General features: G+C 37.6%; 1 protein-coding gene across 4 annotated transcripts in view; it reads right to left on the bottom strand.

Moving 5' to 3' along the window:
* Window positions 1-10,847: 10,847 nt before the first annotated feature.
* The window catches only part of FRMD3 (FERM domain containing 3), a 134,952-nt gene continuing 117,969 nt past the window's right edge, over window positions 10,848-27,830 (bottom strand). For all 4 annotated transcript variants that reach the window (XM_032096369.1, XM_032096370.1, XM_032096371.1 and 1 more), the window contains 2 exons: window positions 25,288-25,409; window positions 10,848-14,274 (listed from right to left, as the gene is read on the bottom strand). In XM_032096369.1, coding sequence (XP_031952260.1) covers window positions 13,679-14,274; window positions 25,288-25,409 — 718 coding nt within the window. In that variant the 3' untranslated portion in view covers window positions 10,848-13,678. The remainder of the gene's footprint in view (window positions 14,275-25,287; window positions 25,410-27,830) is intronic.

Below are 27,830 nucleotides of genomic sequence, written 5' to 3'. Positions count from 1 at the left end.
GAGACACCCCTGGCAAACTGACTGTAGCTCTGGGCTTCCCAGTATAAGAGAAACATTGTCATACTGGACTGACTCCAGCAAATGGCTACAAAGGACACTGATGTAGAGTGTCTGTCCTTTGAGATATTCAATACCCAACTGGAGACAGGCCTTGAGAAATCTGCTGTAGTTGGCCCTTCTTTGAGTGGGGCCAGTGCCTGAGGCAGTCTCCAGATGTTTCCTCTACTTCAGTGACTCTGTGATGCTGCATTCAGCCAGGGGTGTATTTACCCTCCCAGTTTTTCAGAAAGTGCTCTGATTTTTACTCTTTATTAAGGCTTATGTCAGCAATGTGAACAATAAAATACTTAGTTGAAATAATCTCTTGATAAATGGGACAACATTACTAAGTATATTTAAACCACAAGAAAAGCACAAAGCACAACACTTTGTGAATGCTCTTCAGTAGGAGTATGTAGCCAGTAGGAGAGCATCTCACCACAAGTATGGAGAATAAAAAAGTACTAATGTGCAAAAGAATGAAGAAAACGAGCTCATACATGACATGTAGAAATAATATATTTTTGAATTTCAAAGGTGAGTATCATGCATTTGGTTTTTCAGAGTCAAGCTTTCAGTAGCTTTGTGTACCAGACTGCAGAGTTAATTGGAAACCAGGGAAAGTTAATAATCAACATAGACCCACAGGATCCAAATTCTTTTTGGCAGGAAAGAAACAAAATGTGATTACCACCAAACTGTGGGATGCTACACTGGTCTAGTTTTGTACTAACTGTGTGTTCCTAGGCATATGTGAAATCCAGTCCCACTTTCTACACTCATAAGAAGACAATTCTATGCTTCCTTTTCCCTAGTTCATATTTGTCTATTTAGAAGCATGATGGAAGACACTAGAACATCACATTTAATGAAACTGATTTAGAGAAGTGAAACAGGAAGAAATAAAGGGAAGAATATTGAACAAGTCCAATACATCACTTCCCCTTTCATTGAAAAGCCATTTTTTATTTCTGTTGTTAATTATTATATACAAAAAAAAATTGAAGTCTATTTTCATCCCTGCATGACATGCAATAGGGAGAAGTGCAGTTGGGTCACAGCCTGATGCAGCACTACAGGCTGGAGGAGGAGTGGATCAGGAGCTGTTTGGCAGAAAGGCACTTGGGGGTGCTGGTTGAAGGCAGCTCAGTATGAGTCAAGTGTCCCCAGATGCCCAAGAAGCTCTATGGGATCCTGGCCAGCAGGACTAAGAAAGTGATTATCTCCCTGTACTCAGCACTGGTGAGGTGAGACCTCGAATCCTGTGTTCAGTTCTGGGCCACTGGTCACTTCTAAAAGGACTTTTGGGTGCTCTAGTGTGTCCAGAGTGTGGGGAAACACAAAAGGTGGAAAGGATTTTAGGTGTGAGAAATAGAAGCAGGTTTCAGAAAATAAAGGAAAAATATTTAGGATTCAGCTTTGCTTGTGAAAAGATAGAAGAAGATACAGTTATGCAGCAGCAAAGACATTTAGAAACAATAGTCAGAGTTTCTACGTTTGGCCTAGATAAATTTTGAAGTTGCAAAAAATCTGCGTAGCAAGATAGAGTTTAAGCCTTATAATACAATATTGTATATTGTTATGTCAAGGCATAACAAGCCTTGTTATTGGCTGCCCTTGGCAGCGTGAGCTTTGTACCAACTCTGTCTCAACTCAGTATGTGAGACTGATAATAGAATAAAATAATAAAAGGCTCCTAGAGAGCCTGTCCAGGCTCCCCGTCCCCTTTGTCGACGAGGACACCCACACAGAGAAGGGCACAAAGTCTCATGAAAGGACTAGAGAACATGTCTTGTGAGGAACAGCTGAGAAATCTGGGTTTGTTTAGTCTGGAGAAGAGGAGGCTCAGGGGGGATCTCATTGCTCTCTACAGCTCCCTAAAAGGAGGGTGCAGTGAGCTGGGGGCCGGTCTCCTCTACTGTGCCTGCAGTGAGAGGACCAGAGGAAATGGCCTTAAGATGAGACAGGAGAGATTCAGATTAGATATTAGGAAATATTTTTTACTGATAGGGTGGTCAGGCATTGGAATAGGTTTCCCAGGGAGCTGGTGGAGTCACCATCCCTGGAGGTGTTCAAGAGGAGTCTGGAGCTGTCGCTGGGTGATGTGGTTTAGTAGTAAATTACCATTCAGTCTGAAGTGCTCATTTGAAAGTAGACACTTTCAATAGATACTATTTTTAAGTATTTTCCCAGAGTATTTGAATCCTTGGAGTCATATTGCTACTTTCTATTTTAGGAAAAAAGGCAATAAAACATGTTACAATTTAATCAATCTCAATTTTAATAATGAATAAAAAGGGAAGAGTGAAAGGGAGGAGTTGAACTGACAGCACATCCAAGACTGATTTTGTGTTTTCGCAGATCAATTTTGCAAGTTAAAATAATCATTAAAATAAATTCATTCAGAAGCTGCTTTTGGGACAAATTCTCCCAGTGCAAAACTGACAGCAGATAGTTTCAATGCAAGACAGATTCCTTAAAATCTGCAGCTTCCACAGGGTTTAAAGCCACTAAGGTGAATTGATACAGATTATCAAGAATTGTAGGTGAGAACTGCATATTCTTGGACTTCTGTTCCCAGCTTGACGGTGCTCTTTTGCCCAAGTAACTCACCTAAGCAGGCTGATTCATATAAAGCAAATAAAAAGTCAGAATTCACAAGTGATACAATACCATTTTTCTGGTTTAAGATATGATAGACACAGGTTACTCCTGACAGAAATCTTCTTACCTTCTCCCTGTTTGGCATTCTGCTCATGGATCAGAGGACACATGGGTCCAGGTATCAAAGGAACCAAGAAAAAAATTATTATTCCCTTAATTCTCTGTTCTAACAAAGGGTTCTTGCATGTCTGCTGGGCTTAGGAACAACATCCACATCAGCAAAGCCACTGGAGTGAATCCAAGCAGTCTGCACAGCCCATCTGGTTCCAGCAGAGCAGGCAGCGTGATCACCACAAGACTGTCAGAAGGACAGCCAAATACAAATGGCACCCAACAGTTAAACATGGTAGAATTCCTCTATATTTATAGAAAATTAATAACATCCATAATGAAGTAGGCCCCAAATGAAATGTATAACAAATTAAATGTTAATAATATGGATTTTGCAGATCTGAGGATTGATAGGTACAACTATAAGTAAGCTTTGTAAGATAGAGCAGGAAATAAAAAAAGGATTACAGAGGAGACAGTGAGGAAAAACAGTCTTCTTGTTAAAAAACTTCTTGGAGGTCCTTTAAAAAAAATTACTTATTATTTCACAAACTGCTTTCTTTCTATGCTTTCCTTTGAAGAACCGAAGGCTTGACATTCCCTGTACATATTAAGGGTTTTTTCCTAACTATTTCTAAGTTCCTCAACTGATGTCTATTCTCCATTTCCAATTTAGACAACAGAAGTAATAATAATTTTGTGCATTTTTAGCTTTTAAACATTACATTTGAGGCCGATAAGCATTTTCTCAGTTGCTAGAGGTAAGAAAAATAACAAATAAGCAGGTGACTCCAAATCTTAGCCAGCACAGCAAGAAATCCAACCCAGACTCACGTGGGTTTGATGAAAAGCAAGATAAAACAAATAACTTACAAAATAATATGGACACAGAAACAACACCCAAGAACACGGAAACTAATTTCATCTTGCAAACATCATCTGACTAGCCAAGAATATTATACTAATCTTATTTGTAAAAACTCTTCTTAGAAACGTGGTTTTCAGGTTATCAGCCCGCAATAGTTTTCAAAGTAAGCCTCTCCCACATGCTTTTCTTGCTTGCCTTCTCCAAGGGTAATTCTCAAATATCCTTGATTTTCTTTTTCTTCCTAAATGAAGTCTAAAACCAAAGCTCTCTGTCTCAGATCACTTATTTTTTGTGTGAACATCCTGTTCATTACAAACCACAAATTAGAAACTAAATTTCTTTTGTATCACCTCGAATATTTTTCAGGGACTAACCAGACACCACAACAATTTTATCAATGGTAGTTCTTCCCATAAAATTCAAGATAACAACCTGATAAAATGATGCAGATAGTGATATCATTTTTGACAATTTTGTGAAATGCAGTAAAGACCCTGGTGCTTTTCATGTGACCATGACCAGTGCTGGCAGGAACTTTTCATACCAAGCCTGTTAGTGAAAAACCTGGCTCCATGAAAGTACTGCAAGACCTCATTCTTTCTTACATAATTGGTTGTTCAAGAAAAAAAATCCCTTATAAATTAAATGTTTCATCCTGGCATTTCATGCCTCATCAACAGCACAACTGTATTGGCTTCATTTCAGTTCCCTTTTTTTAATGTCTATTCTCCAGCACCATTTTAATCTATTTTCCAATATGGTATTAAATTCTTGAAGTCTCCCTTCCTACTACACACTGCTCAGGAGCAGCTGCCTACACAGAAAGGTAGCTACAGTTATTGGGACCTTTTAGAGCAATCAGTGAGGTGAATGCAAATCAGAAGCCATCAGCCCTGGATGGACATACTTCCCTTCTGTAATCCTGCCCAATATCCCCATTAACTTCTGGGATGCCTGAATTACAGCAGTCCTTCAGCAAATTAAAAATCACCTGTTACTACTTTGATGAAAAAACTAAGTTCAAAAGCACTGGGCAGGCAGTGGAAAAAGTCACTAAAGGTCTTCCATTTTACTAAACGGGAAGTATCTCAGCTGTGGCTAGCAACATTCATGCATGGTATCATCAGCTGAACATAGTTGTATAATAAACACTTTTCTAAGCATGGTGGAGAGGCATGGCTGAAGGCAAGCTGTCTGACCTGCAGAGCCATGCATAGTGCCAGTGAGAGGGTCATTAGAACCACACGAACTCAGCTCAGGACCTAAACACAGGTTTCTCTCACTACACCTTACAGACACATCTCTCTCCTGTATATCTATGTATACTACAGAGCACAAGCATAGGGAGGTACATGTGTTCATGGAACCGCAGGGGAGCCAACAATGGCAGAGCTCTGACCAGGATGGCTGTGCATTCACAGCTCCACCCAGCCCTTGGGAGTGCAAGAAGGGAGGCTGCTGGAGACCTTTGGCATTGTGTCTTCCTGAACCGGTGTAAAAGCTTGTTCCCAGATCAACCAACCTTGAAACACTTACTCTTAAAACTATAAATACCTATTAAAACATGTTTGCAAATATTTATTTAGTATTATTTTTTTAAAAACAACTAACCAAACAAAACCCAAAGAACCCCAACTGACTAACCAAACAAAAAGATCTATCCCAACCAGCTCCAGAATCTAATTGTTAAAAAAAAAATGTTTCTACACAAGACAGGTTCATATGGATTATTCTGTAGTGCCACAAGGGGACACTCTTGAATAGTTTTTTTAATGAGGACAAGTGCTTTACAAGTTATTTTGTATTCAGTGGTAAATACAGATTTCTGATCCCCAGCAACCCAGAAGATAAGGATAATTCTTCATATTCACTCAATCTTACTTAAGCTCAGATTTCAGGCAGTAAATAATCAACAAATTTTTTTACTATAACTGCTTTAGAAGTTTTATGTCAACTAACAGCTCTAGCCCCTTATTTAAGTTGTGTTAGCCTTGGTTCATAGAGCTTTTTCTTATCCTCTGCTCACAGCCTTTCTCTGAAAGCATGTAATGTATTTTACCCTTTAGTTACAACATTGTTGAAAATGTGTTTTTTCCATATATAAAAAACTCTGGTACCAATACCTGTGTACCTTGTATTTAATTGCTAGAAGTAACTAGGCGTGTGTACTTCTAAAAAAAAAAATTAAGTAGGAAAGACATGTTGAGAAATGCAAAACTATGTCCTTAAAGTGAGTGGATGTATTACAAGTAACTACAGTGATATTGCTTCATAATTATTTTAAAGACATCAGGTAAAAGTTTTTTAGATTGAACCAAGCAAGTGATTATAATATGTGAATTATACGTGAAAACATCTGAGGTGATGTAACCCAATAATCCCTTCGGGACAAAATGAAAAGAAATAAATAAAATATCTTGCTTCTTTATAATCAACTCGGTGGAACAAGTGTTTACAACAACATGTAGAATCTACCTCCATTTTGGTCTTTATATTACCTATAGTAAGTCCTGTGTCCTGAACAAGAACAAAAAGATAAAATAGTCGAATGATAAGTTAGTTTCCTCATACATACATCTTAACAATAAACTGATTAGAAACAACAGAATTTTAGACACCTGGTGATGCTGTTTATATTTGGGTTAAATGCGTTTCATATTTAACTTCATTTTAAAGTAATAATGGAATTGAATGATACAGTTATCCAAGCTGGGTATGACTTCAACGCTTTTATCAAAACAGTTAGTTGTTTTGGGGGGAGGAGAGGAACCTTGTTATTCAGGGGCATAAATATTCAGGCATATTTATCTTTGGCTTTCATGGTGGCAGCAATTAGGCAGATGCAGGAGACCCCAATTACCTGAACCTTGACCAGTGTGTCTCGCTCTGGGATATTCTGCTGTCTTTCTTAGGTCCTCCATATCTCTTCACTGATTTTAGTTCAGTCTGATGTGGTACTTACTTTTAAAACAGCTTTTCCCACATTACTAGCTCCTGTCTGATTCACTGCAGCATTTCTAATAGGGCAAATCCGCAACACATTCACCATAACCAGGAAGGATTTGGAAAAAGAAAATGTGAAGAAACTCATAATAAAACAACCTCTGAAAAACACCCAGTTTATAGCTGATAACACCACTGTGGTTTTTGTCATTTCTTCTTTTTGTTTTATAATCCATATGGGAGCCAGACACTGGGATAAATACAGATGCAAAGAGGATTATATTCCTTACTTTTTATATCTTTGGACAGAATATAAATACCATAATTATCAAGGCTTTCTAGTGTACATTCAGAGTTTTAAAATATTTAATTAGATCTGAGGTCTACTTTATTAACACTCAGTAGTGATTATATAATTTTAGGTTTGCTATATTCTTTTTTCTAGGTTGTTATTTTGTGATGAATTACTCCAGCTTCTTGGGGGGAGCATCTTGTGATTTCAGAGTTTTGCTGATCAGATTTTGCTAAATGCTTTTCTTTCTGCCCTGCCAAGGGGCTACTGATAACACCAGAAGTCGATAACCTAAGTACAACCACAAAGCCAGAGCTGTTACCTAGAGGTAGCAGAGACCACTGCAGAGCCAAAATCCTTGAAAGAGATGTTTCATAAGGGTCCTGATGTTTTATAAAGTTTCTGAGAGTGCTATTATAGTATAATTTTCTATAATTGTGGGTTTTTAACAAATATAGCAGAGTGCTGCACTGCAAGACATAAAAATTTGCACACATTATGCACTGTTACACACTTTAAAAAATTGGTCACACTGTCCAGCACACAATATTCAGGAATAATTTGTTCATGTTTTACAGCGCAGAGGTTATGCTGAAGTTCATTGTTTGTACCTCCGGGGTGTGTACTAAATTTGCACGAGAACTGAAAGAGGAAGAGAGGCTTTGGAAATGACATTTTGACAGGTGGAGCTTTGTGCTTTGTGGAGGGTAATTGCCTAAATCAGAACAGCAAAGGAGACTTTGATCAGAAGGACAATATATACAAAGGAGGAAGTCATGAGTACATGGATGGCAGTAGAAATTCTATTTTCAGCTTCTGAGCTCCCTTCCCACATGTAACATGCCTGCTGTGCTATTGTAAGGGCACTTAAAATAGCACAGCTATGGGGCACTATGACAAGGGCTGCTCACACATTAAAAGATGAGTCCTTTCTCTGAGCACCCATACCACTTCAGCCCTTTAGAGACGTGAGGTTTTATCTCATTTCTGAGGTTCCAAAGTAACTTTTTTGCTAAAAAGAATGTGTATTGGAAAGAACAGGGGAAACCAGTGAAGAGGATGTCCCATCCATCTGAGATTGCAAAAGTTGTGGGGATATAATAATGGATCTCAAATACATAGTAAGTAACATTTCTGGTGAGCTGTTCAAAGAAAATACAAGTCAGCTATTCTGGCTTAACAGTAGGTTGAAATTGCAAGAGCAAGTTAGACAGCTATGGAACGAAGTTGACTCAATCTATTTTTCACCACCAGTTGATGTTTATTTTGGTTTTATGCCCATTAGCACAGCACAGATACTTCCTTACATTGCCTTTGTTAGTACAATTCCCTGTAGTCATACCAGGATCTCAGACAGAAATAGCACATGCCATCAGCTAGGCAAAGCCAGTAAAGCAGTGCTGATGTGTCACTGTACTACTGAGTTGGGTATATCCAGTGGTTATACACCTTCTGAGGGAGAATTACAGCTGTTGACCTAGCTCTCAAGAACAAGATTTAAGCAACCTTGGTGCTCACAAGCCTTTATTTTGGCTTTGGCTTTGCAGAAGTCCTTTTTCCCATACCTAAAGTGTATGTTTTTATGTACATCCAGCCCTATCTCTGGGAAGAAGAACCTGAATATTCAAGAATCTGAAGATTTGAGAAAAACACATTAGTTGACATTTAAGTTTTTATTGTGAGGTTCATTGCACTAGAAGTTAATTCAAAAATACCTGCAGCCCTCTCAAAACTTCTCTTTAGGGAATTATTCACGTGCGTAATACTGAAACACAGAAACCATTTTTAAATTGATTTAAAACTAGGCTTTTCAGGAGACACTATATGCGGTAGACCTTTTCATTACCTATTTGAGATAGGATATATAGTATTACAAATGGGAGGCTTTCCATGTTCTTCTGTCTACAGCTTTTTCCAGAAATATAGGCCCTATTCAGTCAATGTATTTAATTATTCTTAAATCAAAGAAATACTTACTATATAATTATATACTTATTTTATATCTAAATATGTATTTAAGTCTTTATATATAATTAAATCGATCCAAATAATATACTTAATTATTCTTCAATCAAAGAAATGTAACCTATTTCACCTCACTTTTTAGTCCATTTAAATCAATTATGTTTCTTTTTCAACTAGCAATTAGTAGGTAGTATTTGTTCATCATGACACTGATGAACATTCTAGGAGGCACTTCGCTTCCCCAAAGTATCTGCCATCTCATGAGCTCAACAAACATTTCTTCTGTGAAATTAAAAGTGAACTAATATGGGAAAGGTCAGAATGAAATAAATAGAATGTGTAGTTTTTCAAGCACATGTTGAATTTTTATTTTTATAACCATGTTTTGCACTCCATCACTATATGATGCTGAAGCAGAAATTGATGCCTTATTGTTCTTCAATGGAGCACACAAGCACTGAGCTGTGGTTGGTTATAGCAGGAAAACCTCTGTGATAAGTTGTGCCACAGCTATAAATTCATACTACACCCTTAAGCATCACAGGGACAAATAGTGCCCGGGTTTTCTAGGAATGAGCTACGAGACCTGTAGGCAAACTCTGAACCTTTGCAATAGTGCAAAACAGGATCGCTGCAGGGAGTTCTTCTGGCTGAGATGAAGGTCAATGACCTGCCTTAAGAGAAAGAAACTCAAAGCAAGACAGCTTCTAAATGTCACAGCAGCTCCCTCAGGTTTCTGAGGATAAAGCTGATGAGGGAATCACCTTTGCAAAGGGGCAGAAGGAAAAACATAAGGCTATGGGATCAGTCTTGTAGCACAACATTTAACAGCGGTAACAGCTGAGGTCTTCAGAGGGTATCTCAGGCCTTTCTCCATATAAAACAACAGCTTCAAGGAAATCTACAGCAAATACATTCAAATAGAAAAGAGAATTACATCCTTTGGGATTTAAACACAAACAAAATCTAACACAACCAAACAAAATATTAAGAAACATACCTTGACTGCCAAATGAGGTTTCTTGCCTCCTAGTGCTTGTGACCTTCAGTTTGGCCAACACACCTTTGTCAAGGACCTACAGCAACCATTGGCACCAATTAATGCAGCCTAATTTCTTCAAATGCACCACTAGCATGACATTTCAGTGAGTTGTAGTTTCACAGAAATTTGTGTGATTATTCAGAAAGAATTTATGGTAAATGCTGAGTTTCTACCCAAAGCAGAATACTTTTTTTTCACAAATGCTAGTTTCATAAATTATGGTAGGGACTTCAGAATGCAAACAATGTTGAGGGGGATATATTTTATTCTTATGTTAAAGCAGGATTCTTACATTAAAGCAGGAACACAACCTCTTTTGAAAGCTGTATTATAACCTACATCATTTTAACTGAATAAATAGGTCTATCTGTACTATATAGTCCTGTTCTTTTACATTCTTGATTGACAGAGTCTATTTATATTTTGGCACTTTCTATACAGTACAGTAATATCTTCATCTAAATGTTTTATGTGCTCAGGAACTAGCTTCTGTTTCTCTTAGCTCCTGACAATTATATTCAATTGCCTCATTGCAGACTGTGCATTTCTTACTAATACTTTTACTCTGTCAGAGCTCCAAATCAACTCAATCTTAGAAAGCACAGCTTTTCCTGCATAACATTCTAGCCAGACCTACCTCTGAAAGGTTGCAGCCATATGTCCACTGCCAGGGCCTGACTGTAAAACCAGCCTCTCAGTTCTTATTCTGTGTCTATCAATTTTATCTCAGGACCCCAACTAACTCTTATGTGGTAACCAGGAAAATCAATATTTTCTTGGTAAATGAGCCTGAAACCATGTTAATAACATCTTATTTTAAAGTACTTTTTAGTGTCTCTCCAGCTGACAAAGAAAGAATATTATATTAAAAACAGTGTAGGAGTTGTAAGAAATCTGTACTATACTACATTCCAAGTACTTCTTGATAAAAATTATTATTTATAGAAAGTCTTTCCCCGTAAGAAATGTCATAACTGCAGAAAGCTTTTCTCCAGTGTAATTTTATTAGGGATTCCTGCCATCATATCAACATACAAAACAATTAGGATGTTGACATATAGAAATGTGAAATTCACTGTACAAAGATAAGGCTCAAGTTACAGGTATATTTTCCCCTTACACTCCATGAAACAAAACCATATTTAATTCTTCCCAGAGTTGTGTTTATAAATGTTAGACAAACCATGAAATCGATTTCAAGTACATAACATTTTACAATATAATCCAGGCCCAGACAGAAATACACAATATTGTACCTACAGACACTCCATAATCCAAATCTGTCATCTTTACTAATAAAAAGCTGCTACTTTCTCTGAATGTGCCCAGCCATATCCTTCTGTGTATGACATGGTCCTGGCCTTTAAGGCTCTCATGACTTTTAGTTAAATTACTTTGATAGACCAGAGCATATCAGGAAGGAAGGGGAGAATTTTAGAAGGCCAGGTCTGAATGTATGCATTCATATGTGCGCACACACTTGCATTTAACCCTCCATAAAACTTCACTGCACTGCACAATTTTTGAGATTATGTTCTCATGCAACTGATCTATTTTCTGATCAGAGTTAAATCAAGCATCACAATACTCCTACTTCTGGGGTGCTGTAATTCACAGGGAGAAGACTAGAGTATCTAACTTTTTTTTAAGCAATTATCAGACTTTATGGGAGATTGAATGGAACCATGTCATCACAGTCCAGCAGCATGTCCGGTCTCACAGTCTTCACCACTGAAAACACCTTCCTGACACCTTTGTTTAGCAACAATGCATTTACCTGTTAAGACCAAGTATCTACATTAGTTCACTCTCCATTTCTATTAGGCTGAATGATTATTACCTCATGGGAAAGGATCATTTAGCTGCAAGTAGCACAGGAAGAAATAGACATTAAATAACTAATCATTAATGATTCTTCTGGGAAAGAGATTAGCAAGGACAAACAAAGACAATAAAAAACCACAGCTGTTTAATTTAGTCTTTGTTGAAGGGGAGATGAATAGCAATCCAAAAGTTTTCAGCTGAGGAAAAGAACTCCTAAGTCCCGTAACTGTTCTGTCTTTTAAAAACTGGAGAAGATTAGAAGGGAAGGAGAAATCCTCTATGAAAATTGCCATTTTAAAACTAGACACTTGCAAAGGCTTACATGAGACAACCAAGCAAAAGATATTCCCTGATATTGAAACAAAAGGAATTTATTTAGTAGGAATTAGACATGTGATTACAATGTGTTAAATGCACATCTAATAAAATAGCTTCAAATATGTCTCCAATTCATAGATGTCTAAGCAGGAGAAAGACTCTGAAGCCAAAATTCAAGTTCCTTAATTTAAATATGAAACAAGGCTGCACTAAGATTGTGGGAGAGGAGCAATAAAAACTTTCTTGTCATAAATACAACCTCTGTGCTATATTTGAGGGCCTTCAAATGTTCTCAGCATTGACAAGATTTTACGTAAGTATATTCTCTAAGCTATGTTGGAATACCTTTAGGCATACAAATCCATGTTACACAAAACAGCATTAGTTCTTGTAACAGGGCTCATAATAACAAGGAAGGAGGGTAAGTATGCTGCTATATGTGAAAGGAAGTATATTAGTATGCACAGAAAATATGTTGTCTTAGAGATTAGTCATAAAGGGCATCAAGCATGAAAATGCATCTCTTAAAGTGTTTAAGCCTTTAACTGTGAGCCAGTAGATTACTTTTATATCAACTGTACAGCCTAATGCTTTGCTTTTAAAAAGAAATATGAAAAACTTGTTCCTTTTTCACCTTTTCCTCTTCTTTATGGTTTTTAAAAGTAGGTCACTCACCTACTGATTTAGTTTTGGGTCTTTTTCTTTATTTTTTTTTCCTTTTTCTTTTTTTTTTTTTTTTTTTTATTTTTGCTACTTATTATTATTGTCTCCCATTATGTACAATAATCTACATTTAGACTGAAGACTCAACCTCTTTCTAAACATAGTTGTACTATCTTGTAAAGACTTTCTACAGAACTGATAAAGTGGAAGACAACCTGACAGATAAGAGGAAAGATCATTTCATTTCTGATCAATTCCCCAAGCTTTAGAGCTGTGCCTTTCAGAAATTCTTTCGCGTACTTGCTGTCCTTTCACCTCCCCAAGGCAGCCCCTACTGAACTTGAGTGAACTTCCTGTGTGTTTCCCAAACACAGTGCCTTTGTATAGAGCTACGATAAATTAATTCGTTCTCCAGCCAATAGCTTAAAAACAAATAATTGATAAAACACTAAAAACGTCCTACATGCCTCTCTGCATTATTCTTACCAATGTGTACATTTAAATAACATCGTAAGTTGTCTTTTACTAAAAATTTACCAAAATATTTAAACACATAGAAAGGTAAAAAAACAAACAGAAAAACAAACAAAAACCAAAAACCCAGCATAAACATTGCTTGTATAGGCATTGGTTAGAGGCGATTGTTGCACTAAGGAGTATATTCAAAAAAGTTTTCTTTCAGTATCATCAGTTTCAGTGTCATGGATTGAAAGGTTAAGGACAATGAAACTTATTGTGACCCTGTCTTTTATAATGTAATAAACTAACAGGAAGTCTGAAATGTAACTAAAATAAAGCTTCTTTTTTGTTATTGAGAGGTGACGGTATACGTCTGTAACTAAAACGGCAATTTTAGTATGTAAAGGGAACTTAAGACTCTGAAGAGTCTGGAATGAAATCTGTACATGAAGATATAAAGGCCAACAGATGGGCCCAGGGACATTATGGAAAGCTGTCACTAACTGAAATTTTGAATATAGCCCTTAGTTGTATCATATTCATGTAAAGTTTAAAAGCTGCCCAGTATATCACGTATGAAGTTTATTTTGCAAGCCATCCACTGCCTAAGGGGGCAGTAATATTCAATATGAAACTGCTGAAACTCCGGCGTCTGACGGATTTCATGAAGGAAAGAGATTTGAAGGTCCGACTCCAAGAGAACAAGGAAAAGGGGGAACACAAACAACAACAGTCCAAGGCCTACAAGAAAAAGTCTGGAGAAACTCTTCACAAAAGCATTCACCTCTATATTGCCCATTAGAAAGTCATAGCTCCACCTCAGGGCTCTCCGAGCTTCTTTCAGTTCTTCCTCCTCTGCAATTAAAAATGCGTTTTCATCTGCTTCAAGTTCCTCAAATGAATCAGTATCATCTTTCTCATTCTCTGCTCTTAGACAGGTATCAAAAAGCATGTCAATCTCATCATCAACAGGTGTAGGCAGCAAGCTGGCACTTGGATTGTATACCAGCTCTGAGATGGTTAAGGGTTCCTCTTTCATCTTCTCTTCCTGTTCAATGGCAAGATCAACATCCTCCCCAGTATCCTTTACTGGAGAGCTTGAAATCACGGGTACTGAAATATCCTCTTCCTTTGGTAGTTGGATACCTGGAAAAATGAGATTAAAACAATGATACTAAATTTCTCACAGCCTGGTGGCAAAATCAACCTTCCAATAGTATCTAACAGATGTCTGGAAATAAGATTCTGCCATAATTTTTCATGTTAAAACCAGACTGTCCACATTTATCAAAAACTGGAAAAGTTTTTTGAAGAGGGCAGTATCTTTACAACGCTGCAGTACATCAGATCTGCTTATGAGGGTCTGATGCAGCTATTAATGATAATAGTCTAGTGCTAAGCAGAGAACAGAGCAGCTTGTTTTCTACTGGCAATCTGACTTCTGGTATAAATTAATACCTACTACATGTGTGAATTGGTGGTCTTTGGTGTATGATAATAACAACAAAAACTACCCACCCTCATTTCTTTGAGATGAATGTGTGGCAAGATAATAGCTAAGGTTGAGAATAGAGCATGACATTAAAAAGAGGCAAAAAATTATCATGAAAATTCATGTTAACAGTAAAATAGCAAAAGGAGAAGGTTAACACATTATATGAGAATTAGATATTGTTGAAACAGCGTTCTAACACCCTCACCTGTTAAAAAAGCTCCTTCTCATGTCTCAATTTTTTTTCTGCTCATCTAGTTCTTCATCTCTTTTCTCTCTCCTCTAAATTTCTCTCTCCCCTTTACAAAGGAGACTTTATGACACCATTCTCTGCTGAAGCTCTCTCCTCTCAAAATTTACTCTCCTTTTTCCAGTCTATCTCTAATGTCAATAAGTCTGCAAAGAAGTCTGGCAGTTTACAGCTACATCAATACTTCAGTGACTGCTATTAGTTCTCAGTTGCAGGAGTGGAAGGGAGGACATTCAGGCAGAGACCTCCATTACAAAATGATGTTAAGACACTTCCTCGTGGAAATTTCCCTGTTTGAGTACTCAAAATGGCCCAGACAGATCTCTTCCCCTGTAATTTATCTTTTCCTTGCTGTCTAGGCCTCACTGGCCATTCCTCCAGGTGCGGTTTCACATTTTAGCCAAATGACCAAAAAGACCATTTCTGCTTCCTTTCATTTCATCACTGAGCAAGGCAGCTTGGGGTTTTATGGGCATCTGACATTTTTTTCTTCCGGAGCTGGCTGGTCATATATTCTCATGGAGACAGCCCATTACCAGGGAAAGAGAGAGAGCAGGAGATTTCTTTCCAGCAGCTAATGTGCATAGCTGAAATGAAAACTTGTCCTCAGTAATTATTAATTCAATAATCTAAGTAGTTTAATTTTTGTAAATTTAATTTGACTTCATGGCTAATAATTCCTTGCCTCAACTATTCTGTCCTCTCTTACCACAGCCAATTTAGAATTTCATCACATTTCAGCATGAAACATGCTTTGTTCTGGAACTTGACTGTCTACACAAGTCTATACATTAAGAAATATACTTGCCACAGTCATCAAGAGGAGGATACAAACCGCCTGACACTAGACACAACAGTAGTGTATGAACACTAAGAAGTGAGAACAGATTTGGGGGATATTTCTCCTAAGCATGCTGTAACAGAAGGTAGTGCTGGATCATCAGACTGTACTCAGTTACTTGAGAGTACACCCATGACACCTTAAATTACAAAAGGCAAATGTTTTTAACTCTGGAGCCCAACATTAAGCATCTAAACATACCTTTATATACACAAGTACTACAATTTGATTTTCAAATGTGCTATTCAATTATTCTTAATATGAGTAAAATTTAAGCTAAGACACTTACTAAGACATTTCAATATGGTTTAAAGCACCTAATTTTTCTCTCCCAAATTTGAGAAGTCTGGCCATAGGCCACTCTACACCAGCTTAGGTGCAAGGTCAGTAATACATCTTCATCATGTTTCTCATCATAGAGAGGACAGCTGCAGCTACAGCAAAGAAAGGTCACCCAAATTTATGATTCTTGAGCCTCCTCTTCCTCCCCAGAGTAATTTCCAGCATGCATAAAATACTTAGTGAGCATGAACAACAAATATCATATTAACTTTCAAGAAAACTGTATTTTTCTCAAATAACTGGCAAACTTCCAACTTTGAGATTAACCTGTTGATAGAAGGCAACAGAGGAACCTTTCCATATCAGAGTTTTCTGAAGGCTTTGTATTAAAATTGTAATGTGCTACAGTTCTGAAGCATACGTCTAATTTACATTCCACTATTTAATTTCAACTGCTAAGAAGAATTTTCAACACCTTTATTTGTTATTTAAACTTACCAAATCAAAATAACTGCATTTTATATCAGTCAAATACTAGTGTAAATCAATATTTGAAAATTTAGAATGAGCATTAAAGTTTGCTGCTGCAAACTCATTTTATATTTTAAAAGATTGAACATATAAAGTTGTTCTTTTTGCTCCTTCATATTCCCTGTAACACCACAACATTTCTTAAGTCAAGGACTGAAGAAAGAACAGGTTATTAACCATGGTCAACATGAATGATTCCAACAAAGTTCCAGTCATGTTGTAATATATAAATAAGTATGTCAGGCCATTCATATTTTGATGGTTTCAAAAGACATAACTGTAAAATCATTATGGCACATATCACTTACAAAGCTTGTGCAGTCCTAAGAACAGAACATTAAAGTACCAAAATTCAAAATCATTCCTCAGTACAATGAATGTTCCAGTAGCACAAATTTTAGAGAGAAGAAAGTCTTTCAGATTTTTTACTTTTCAGTTAGCCCTCAAGAGAGCCAGTTATCTGAAGTAAAAATATCAAGTTAAAAGAAAAAATTCCTCAAAATATTCCGAAGGAAAAAGAGAATATAAAAGTTAAAGCAAACACAACTCCTAGTACTCTTTAATTATTCTACAACTCTACTGCAAATCCTTTGCTCCTATTCATATATAAAAATTATTTTGCTACTATCTTTAGAAAGCTATCATTTTGTATCACTTGTTGGCAAGATTTTGAAAAGTCTAGTATTTCTTTAATAACCATTAAAATTTATGTTGTGCTTAGATTTAAAGGACTGTAAGTTGAGAATTAATTTATATTTGAGAAGAATCTCTTCTTTCCATTCTTCAAATTATATTCTTACCAGCAATTTACATTCCATAAATCAGAAACTTCTAATACAGATTACTGGAATATCAGGTAAATAAACTCAAATTTTTTTCTTATATTTCCACAGCAAAAGTTTGCTGCACTTCTCTGGCAACTGAACAAATTTTTCAAAGCCAGAGATCTTGTTATCCTAGCTGAAACTCAGTATTCCTATTCCACCAGATACTGTGATAGCTCCAAACCAGGAACAGAAACAGCTGAATAAAACGTGAGATTACTGCGGTCATCTGCTGTGAACATGAACGTGCAAGAGGTCTGGCATAAAAGTTGTCACCTGCTAATATTTCTACAGGGGCCAAAACCAGCAGCTGAGGATTAACAAGATGAAGGTCAGCTCTAGGTCCACCGTTCTTAAGAAGCTGCAGTTGCTGGAAATACAGCACCCCAGAAAAATATATCATCTGCTTATTTAAAAATTCAGTTCACACACTGTCTGTTGGCCAGATATCCTGCACATGGTTTTTCTTACTAGAAACAGAAACACAGTTACACACCTGTAATGGCCTTTTATATTGGAGAAAGGAACAAGTGTGAATACATCCTCATTTTAAATAGAGAAATGGAAAATTAGATACGGTCCAGAGAGAACAGTGCTGGGAACACTACATACATGCATGTAAACAAAAAAGGCCAACCAGGCTGCAGTTAGGACAAATCCTTCCTGTGCTTTTTACTTCTTCCTCTAGAAATATTGTCTATCCTTTGCTCATTTTCCATGTGGACAAAATTCATTTGTACTATGAAGAGAATGACCTTTCAGAAGGAAAGACAAGGTGATTTTGTCACATGAGCAAAGTTCCTGAATTTTCACAAAGAAAATGTAGAAAAATGAGACAGACTCTAGAATTGCACTGAATTTAAATATTTCCCTGCACAGGATCTACATCAAGCAGGATTTGCATCACAGCCAGACCTTCTGCCCTCAGAAACAAGTCACAGATTTGTACCATACCCATATCCCGTGCCAATAAAAGACACCTGTTATAGCTTTGCAAGGAGAGTTAATCAATGACAGTTTATAGTAAGTCCTTTTTAGGCAGTGACCTGGCTTTTCTGCTGGCCTTTATTGTTTGCTTTAGTCTAATGGGAACTTCTAGAAGCAAGTAAAGCCCTGTCCCAGCTGCCAGTTCACATGAGTTGCATGTTTTGCGGCATTACAGCTTGCCTCCCAGCTGTGTTGTGTGTCACAGTGTTTAAAGTCATGGCTACTACAGTCACAGGAGGCCACTGCTCTTCTTTTCACACCCCACAAAAGTCACCCAAAGCACAGAGTACAGAAGCAGAGCAGTGCATGCTGCACAATAGGCATTCTGGAATGCCTCCCTTCGGCCTAAAAGGAGTTCAACCCAGAGCAGTTGATCCCCATCCAGAAACAGGATTAAGCAGCAATAGGACTGAAGGAAGCATCAGGGAGAGAGAACTGTGTATCGTGGGAGCAGGAATGAGAAGGCCATGTACATCTGTCAGCAGTTCAGAGAAAGAAGGACCTGGTGGTGGGACTGCAGTGACTCAGTGTCCAGCACCACACCGAGGACAGCGAGGCTGAAAAGAGCTGAGCACTGATGTGAAAGCTTAGCAGAAGGGCAAGTGGGACATTTCAGCATTCCCACTCAGCTTGGGTGACCTCTCCTGGCACAAGCCAGTGTTGTTCTGAAGTGGTCGCAATGGGGTTCTCCCAAGGAGTTAGTCCCATGTCAGGAGTTTTGCACAAGCTAACTCCAGTGCTTTGGTGCTGGTATACATAATTTATATGCTAATATATATATATATTTGCATGTGTACTTCCAAAGGAACAACATACTATGAACAGGACTGCAAAATCAAGGTGTTTAAGAACCAATGCAATCCCAACATACAAATATTTTATGATTGGTGTCACTATATTAAACCAACAAGATGTCTTGCATCTATTTGGAGCCAGTATTTAACCTCTGAGATGTAAGAGTACAAAATATATATCAATAATAATGCTTTTTCAATTTTGCTACTATTTTTGAATTGAGACAATTAGATGCATTCTCATTGGTTTTCCTGAGTGGTGAACTCAGGAAAAAGAAGCAAAGGCAACCAGTAGCTGTTCCTACTCAGAGACAAACCACTGCGAGAAGCAGTTTCTCCTATATTTAATGCACTTACTGCTTTCTTATTTTCAGATACAAAAATAGTAAAAATATTCTAGTCTTTGCCAGAACTTTCTTTGATAAAAACTCATTTCTGAAATGAATATTCAATACAAAAATTTAATATAGGTTAGTAAAAACTGAAATCATTCAACCTATAGATGCCAAAGTATCAAAAGCAAACAGTGCCACAGAAAGCATAGAAAAACAAATTTCAAAATGGCTTATGATATTAAGGAAATGGACATATTTATTGACAGAGGGGCCAGTGGATCACTGGCAATGGGATTTCCTAGAAAAAACCACCACTGTGCTGTCCAGAGCAATACTGAATGCTTTTTTTTTCCTTGGATTGCACTTCTCTTGTGTGTAGTGAAAAAGAGAGCTAAATCAGACTCTGCCCAAGCTGCACCTTCCTCCACCAGCCCTAGTACTATTATTCAGTATATGAAATTATTTCGTATCTAGAAAAATAAAACAAAGAAAGTTACAGTCTGGAAAATGTATGGAAGTAAAAAGCTGAGCTGTCTCAACTCCTATATTCAGCTCACACTCAAAATCTACTACCTTCTAGTTTAACAACGATTTAGTTGCCATAAATCACTACAGTTTCGAAGTATTCCCCTCCACCTCAGTCCCCGAAAAATACAAAGGCAAAATTCCAGTCCCCCATTTGTTACCAATTAACAAGTAAATACACAATTTTCTGTTAGATAAGGTAACAAATTCATTCATTCTCTATTTGCGACTTTGTTCCCGTCAGTAATTCGTCCTTATTCTCTGCTGTAGATGTCATTTACAGTACAGTTCCTTTCCAAAGGAAAACTATTAACATAAACTAGGGGAAGAGGGTTTAAAAAAGGGTTTGATTAAAATAAATGTAAATTTACCAGCCCTTCTGGCTGTGATCTTGGAGCCATGCCGCAGTAAACGAATGCACACTTCCTTGTTGCAGTGGTTAACCATCCGCAAATGAATGCTTCTCTTGGTTTGGATTTTTACAAGACATTTCACCATTTTGACTGTTAACTCCTCTTCTCAAAGTCTTGTAAAGGCTCTATCCATACCAGCTTTGACCTTTTATTCACTCGCCACTGAGTTTTAAGAGACTAACACAAGTCGCTCTCAATGAATCAAATGACAAGCTTCTAACATGGCCAACAAAAATATCCCAGTAGGGAACAGAAGCAGAGGTTATTTTTAAACATTTCCAAATGCCTCATAATGTACAATACAAACTTTCACAGCATCCTTCTCAGTTAGCAGTTGCTAGTATAACAGCTGAACCACACACAGAGGCATAAAAATATCTAAGGCACCAAAACATAGAGCAGATTAAAAAGACGCCAGGATTCATAGTCCCTTTTTCACAGAATAAATTACACTGTCCCATTATTTTTCTAAAAATCTTTAATATTGCCAGTAATATAAGTTCCCCGTCACTGCCTGGGAATTATTTGTGAAACATGTAGATGCAATGGAAAAATCTGATGTTGTACTTACAAACCTTAGTCACAAAGCAAACAAGTGAGATGAAAACATTCATTACTATCCTAGAATTAAAACTGACCGGCCCATGTAAAAACAAGAAGAGAAAATTTCTGAGACCAGGAAAAAATTCCCTCTTTACATATGTGCTCCTGTTCCCACTTGTGGATAATTATTGGACAGATTCTTGTCCACCAAAAAGAAGTGTTATTTCAAAAGGCTAGGCTGTTCCCTGTTCCTGTCCAGCAGAGATATGCAGGTTCCCAAAAATCATGATGCACCTATGCTGGTTTGCTCCAGCTGGGAGCTGGAAGGCAACCACACACATAGCATTACACTATGCTAGTGGGTAAGAATCTCTTTCCAGGTACACCCAAGCCACAGAGAAGAGATAAACTGGAAGGAGTGCACTGGTGGGGATATAGTCTCTCAGTTCCCAGAATATTCATCTGTAATGTTTATAACATGTTGTGCTGAGTCTTCGTTGTCTGACATCCTTGTTCCCTTTGTACCAAAAAATCAGTGATGTGCATGCAAATATGTGGGAAAGAGAGGGGTGGGGGAAGGAGTCCTGCAAACGTATATTTTACACCTGGCTATTTCTGCCACAAAAGACATCTGCTTCAACAGAGCTTCTAGAAAGCATCTTTATGGTGTCTCTTTTCCCCACACAGCCTGTATAGTACTAACATCCGGAAGAGGTCCTGTTCACTCCTTCCTCTGGCAGAGCAAAGATTTCTCTCTTCCTTTCCTTCTCTGCAAGCACTTTCTTGTGGGTGTGAGGAAAGATCAAGTACCCCTTTGCTTCATATCCCCATTTTGTCACCCCATCAAAAGTAAGATTCTGTCTTCTTTTCTCACTTTTATTCTTGTAACTGTTGTAGCAACCAAAACAGGATCACTAAATCCTAACTAAAAAGGGTTGACTCTTCATTGTGTACATGGCTACAAAAACTGGAAAGCATGAATTCTTACAAAAATCTAAACACCAAAGTATTCAATACATAAAGGAAGGCCTATACAAGGACACAAGTGTCAGCCAGACAAGGTTATGAAAGATTTCTAACATTTGAAATATTTCCAAATGCCTCATAACATACGTCAAAAACTTCCACAGCATCCATCTCATCTAGCAGTCACTAGCATAACAGCTGAACCACACAGAAGCATAAAAATATCCAAGGCATCAAATCTTAGCGCAAGAGAAAAAAAGGCCAGTGTGTTCCTGCATACTGATGTTCAGAAATAAAATCTATAATTTATGTTTCATGTGACCATGCTCATGCAAAAGAGAAATGACTGTGTTAATTTCAAATTGCTCCCCATAGTTTTATCTACACACAACTAAGGGAGAAATGTTAAAATCTTACAACTGAGTCTGAAACGCCCTGTCTGTACCAACTCTCAGCAAGAGACTAAAAAATTAAAAATAGTTGTACCTACAAAAGCTCCACATGCCGCTCCTCTACAACCAAAGCTTACAAAGATGAGAACACTGACAGAGACAGACAATTAGACTGATGGCAGCAGGTGTGTGCTCATTCCCATAAATAGAATCATTAAGGTTGGAAAGATCATCGAGTCTAACTGTTAACCCAGTCCTGCTGTGTTCACCACTAAACCATGTCCCCAGGTGTTACACCCACACGCCTTTTGAATGCTTCCAAGGATGTGGATTAAACCACATCCCTGGACAGTTTGTTCCAATGCCTGACCATCCTGGCAAAGAAATTTTTCTTATATCGAAACCAAACCTTCCCAGGTACAATGTGAGGCCACTTCCTCTTGCCTGGGAGACAAGGCCAATCCCCACCTGGCTGCACAATCCTTTCAAGCAGATGTAGAAGAGTGATAAGGTCACCCCAAGCCTCCTCAAGACTAACCACCCCAGGTCCCTCAACTGCTCCTCGTAGGACTTGTGCTCCAGACCCTTCACTGGCACAGGTGCCCTTCTCTGGACACTCTCCAGCACCTCAATGTCTTTCTTGCAGTGAGGGGTGCAGAACTGAGCACAGGATTTAAAGTGCAGCCTCACCAGTGCCAAGTAAATCTCAATTCTTGCTCCACATGTAGCTGAACACATTATGTTTCTTGTAATACTGCTATACAGATTCTGTGGCTGCCTTCTTTTACCATCTGATTTTGGTGAGACAATTTACTGCCTGTCCTGATCACTTGGCAACTATTTTGCAGGTGGTAGCCCATTGTCTCTGGATTTTCTATCGCCAGATGGTATCACATCACTTATTTGAGTAGACCAATTTTTTAAAAAAGGCAAAACCATACCTTCTCCAGTCACAGGATATTAATGTGGTTTTGACGAAGTGATGAAAACTTCTTTTAGGTCACTTGGTATTTCTGTACTCAGATTTCATGCATGAATTATTTATCTGATAATATTGACTTTTACCTTTCGAACAACAAAAGTGTAAGAATGTTACACTGGGCTGAGACATATACAGAGATGTATCAGGCTGTTTAAAGCCTGTAGCACATTAATAGCAGTTTCCCAAAGCACTTGTGTCAGCCTCAGGGCTGGATGTCTCCCCTCTCCCCACCTTCTGCTCATGCCCTTACCCCAGCGACACAGCTGACCCTCTTGATGAGCCACCCAAAGGTTCAGTCAGGCAGTAATAGGACACTGCACAGTTAAGGGGTTTTGTTTGGTTTTAGGTTTTTTTTTTTAGTGTGGTTTGCTGTTGTTACTGGGTTTGGTTTGGTTTTTGTTGTTGTTGCTTTGAATTTATTTTATTTACTCTTTTTTTTTTAACTCCTTCTCCCAGTTCACACTGGTGTGATTAGTGCTGGTGTAACAGAGAAGGTGAGAATCCACAGAAGTGGATGTTGGGAAGAGAACCAGCATCACTCTCAGAGAGCTGTGAGATCAGGTCAAGCTGCAATTTGATAATATAGCCAAGTGTTGTGCAGGAAAAGACTGTAAAAGTCTTAATACCGTTACCTCAGCAGCTGGTGATATTTAACTACATATAAAATATTCTACAGGAAACCCACCAGCAAATATTTCTATTAGCTCATCTTAGTAACAACAATCTGTCTGACTGAAAGGAAATGTAATTTTCAAATTTATGTAACACAAACATTTAAAACAAGCACTGTCTGGTGAGCATATAGCAATAAGTCACCAGTTTCCAAAAATGAATATCATTGCCTAGAGTTGTAAGTGTGGTTACAGGAGTCATACACGTAGCAAGCTGTTGTTATTCTGCCATGGTGACAACTGCCCAGAGGAAACACAGTGGTGGTACTTGGCTGTGAGAACACAAATTTTCAGATACAAGTATTTCACAGCAGAGGTAAACAAGTAAAAGCTGTTAAAGCTAACAGCTGCTACTATGATTATCATAAGGTATGCACACAGACAATATAATTCACCTTGTTCTTGCTACGTTCAATGTCAAAACTCTGAAGAATGAACAAAACATGTTCAGACAACTCCTATATAATGAAATTGGGCCATACTCCCATGAAAGTGAAGATACTCAGCTATTTTCTGTTTCCCGTTAAATGATCAAAACAAAGCAACAGAAAATATCATATTTCCCAACCTCTGAAACAATTACCTCACTACCTCTCAAGCAAGAACCACTGTCAGGTTTTGTTTGATTGGCTTCATTTTTATTAGGAAGAAGGCAATTATTCTCATTTAAGCTGGCTATGATGTTCACATTGTTGTTTGTAGTGACCATATCTCAAAAAGAAAGGTGTTCAATGTGATATTGAAAATATCAAGAAGTAAAGAAATACATGGAAAACCTCATTCTACTAAATAAATTCAACCTGATTTTCCAATAACATCCCTTTTTGTCAAGGAAGATAAATTAATAGAAGATCTTTCCCAGCTAACCTTCAAATAATGTGCTTTTTTTTGTCAAGGAAATTAAATTAGCTGATAGTTTTTCCTAACACTAAAGCAGAAAGAGAGAAAGAAATATAGAAGTAAAGGGAATCAAGAAAAACAACATACCCAGCAGTAAACTGCCAGTTTTCACTCCTGAGTAACTGCCGACACCATTTAGGAAAAGGTGCCATGTTGAGATTATTTATTTCCTAAGATTCTTCTGCCTGACAATCTAAAACATTTTTTGAAACAGAAATCAAATAGCAGTAACTTTCTTCACAGTGTATCTCGCATAAGGCTTATGCACAGTTTCTTGAGATAGTGATCATTTCCAAGTACAACATGCAGAAGCTTAATGATGTATTCCTGATGAAAATTATTAAATTTTTTTCCATACCCCTGAGTCAGTATTACACCTTTTCCCATATTCTTTGTATTAAATATTAGCAGGAATTGGGTAAGTGACTCACCTTCATCTAAAGGAGCCTCTTCCTCCTCACAGGGAGAAGGAAGGAGAGGCTGCAGAGGTTCCATGTTGATTATGAGTTGCTTGTTCAAGGAGGGAGAGCTGCGACTCTGGGTAATACAGGTTCTAAAAGAACGGGGAAAACAGGGTCAGTTTGCTTACTGGAAATAACTGCAGTGCAGTAGGTTTCATCTCAGAATCATTTTGCATAAATAACTAGGCCTTGAACTGTCATAAAAAGCTCTACACATCGAATGCTGCTTTCAGCTGTGTTATGTTGCACCCTCCACAGATGTAAACATTTCAACACCTGAAGTGTGAGAGAGGTTTTGTGTTGGTTTACCTCCTTTATGCTGCCTGCGTTCCTTTTGTCTTAGGCAGGATTTCAATGTGTTGCTCCTCTCCACAGTGCATAGCAAACACTAGTATTTGGATTCAAGGAAGGGGAAGGTTGTTCCATTGCCTCCAGAACTGGATAAAGGATTTGTTACAGTTTGAGCACCAAGGATCAAAGACTAAAGCAAGAACAACTGTATCCCTGTGCTTTACAGATACAGAGTGCTCTCGCTCATGCCCACGCACCCCAGATGCTGCCTCTACACCATGCCTCCCTCCAGCACTCAGGCTGGTGTTCTTTCTTGTCTTACTTCACTCTAAGAGGCTTTCCTGGTAGCAGGTGTTGAATATGCTCTGGAAAGTTTTAGGAATGCTGTTGATCTTCTTCAGTCATGATGTTTATTAGCCTCAAAATATATTACTGAGAATGTAAAATGGTTCATTTGAATACATTATCTAGGATTTACATGATGCAGGCCTGAAGCAAGAGTCCTGCAATAAATCTTTGCCATTATGTTATAAAATGTTTACTTTTGACAAAAGCAAAGATAAAACGGGACAGTATTCCACTTGACTTCAAAGGGTATATAGATATAGTGCTGAAACTTCACAAAATGCATTTCACCTTTGCACAAAGGCTCAACTTAAAATTCCACATAAACAAACTAAACAAAGTTTAGTTTTTTGACTCTTGCAAGTCAAAAGGTGGAACTGTGCGTTCCTGAAGATTTAGGTAAACTTGGGACACAGATTTCCAACTCTTAACACACATTACATGTCAGTTTATATTCTGTGGGAATGAATAAGCTTTCTTGCTCAATTGACATGATTTCTTGTGCCATAACACATGCCCAAAGATATTTGTGTCCTCATCTGCATTCTCTGAACACTCTCTAATAACTATTTGGTTTAAACTTTCACTCTACATAGAAGGTTTACACTCAGATTATTGTAATTATAGTCACTCCAACCCAATGGTAAATCCATAGGCTTTTTACGCAATCCCCGAATCTTTGTGCTTGTTGTAAAAAGCACAAAGCAACTCCCAAAATATGAGTTGTGCCTGGGAGCACCCATAGGTTTCTAGTCCATACTTATTTTCAAAGATGCCTCCTTCAGGCATGCCTTGGAAGCAAAATATTAAATCATTCATTATGTGTTTGTCAGAACTTGCCACTGCATTAATCCTGCATAAGTACACACTCCAACAGATTTTCAGTACACAGTGCTTTAAATGTAATATCCAAACATAAAGATACTGAACAGTACCCTCCTTCCAGCTGCAGGTTTCTTTCTTTATGCAGCCATGGTACAACTGAATTGACATTAAGGGTGAGGGCAACCAGGGAGAAAAAAACTCTATATATATTTAGATATATAGATATACATTTACCTTCAATCAGATATTTTTTCTACATGTTTTTCTTCTGAAAAGCCACCATCTCCTATCCCCAAATCCTTTTTCACAGGTAATTTTTTTTAAACATGCTTCTTTTTTTGAGCTGAAAATTTTCTATACTTTTTGCCGACTTGTGCTTTTAGAAGAATTGATTGCCTCTGCCTGCCATTTCACAACGTGAACTATTAAAACACCTGAAATCATTAGACTATTCCTTAGTCTTTCTAAGAAACTGAACCTGGAGCTATTGAAAATGCAAGCTTTGTAAGAAGGGTAATGATAAAAGGTATGCATTGCTGTTTATGGGTGTTAAATCCATATGATGTTGCTTTATAAATTTATTTGCTCTCTGATCTGTTTCTTTATGTACACTAAGTTTTAAAGGATATGTTTTAAATACTTCTAAATATAGAAATCAAAGAAAAGCAAAATACAAGACGAAAAATAATTGCATGTGAAAATCTTTTCTTACGCTGGAAAAAATAAACCTCTTGGAAAGTAGGCAATAGCCTATTTCCCAAAGTGAGCAATTATTCTCATTTAAAATACATTTGTGTGCCCAAGAATTCTATACTGCCTCAATGATGCACCTATATTCTGTCTTCTGTGCTCTCATTTAACATATTCTAGACCTTCACTTACCCCATTTTAAAATGTAATCTGGAAAAATATGTTTGAAAGCATGTCTGTATGGCCCAACTATTAATTACATAGTAGGGCTGCACAACATATTATAAATATTTACTGCAAATATATTCCCACCCTTTAGTAAAGACAATCCACTTTTATCTCAAATATAGACAGAATAGCAA

This window comes from Corvus moneduloides, chromosome Z (assembly GCF_009650955.1).
Source record: "Corvus moneduloides isolate bCorMon1 chromosome Z, bCorMon1.pri, whole genome shotgun sequence".
Taxonomy (NCBI): Eukaryota; Metazoa; Chordata; class Aves; order Passeriformes; family Corvidae; genus Corvus; species Corvus moneduloides.
The sequence above is the reverse complement of the archived record's forward strand: the minus strand, read 5'-3'. Positions and strand labels throughout refer to the sequence as shown.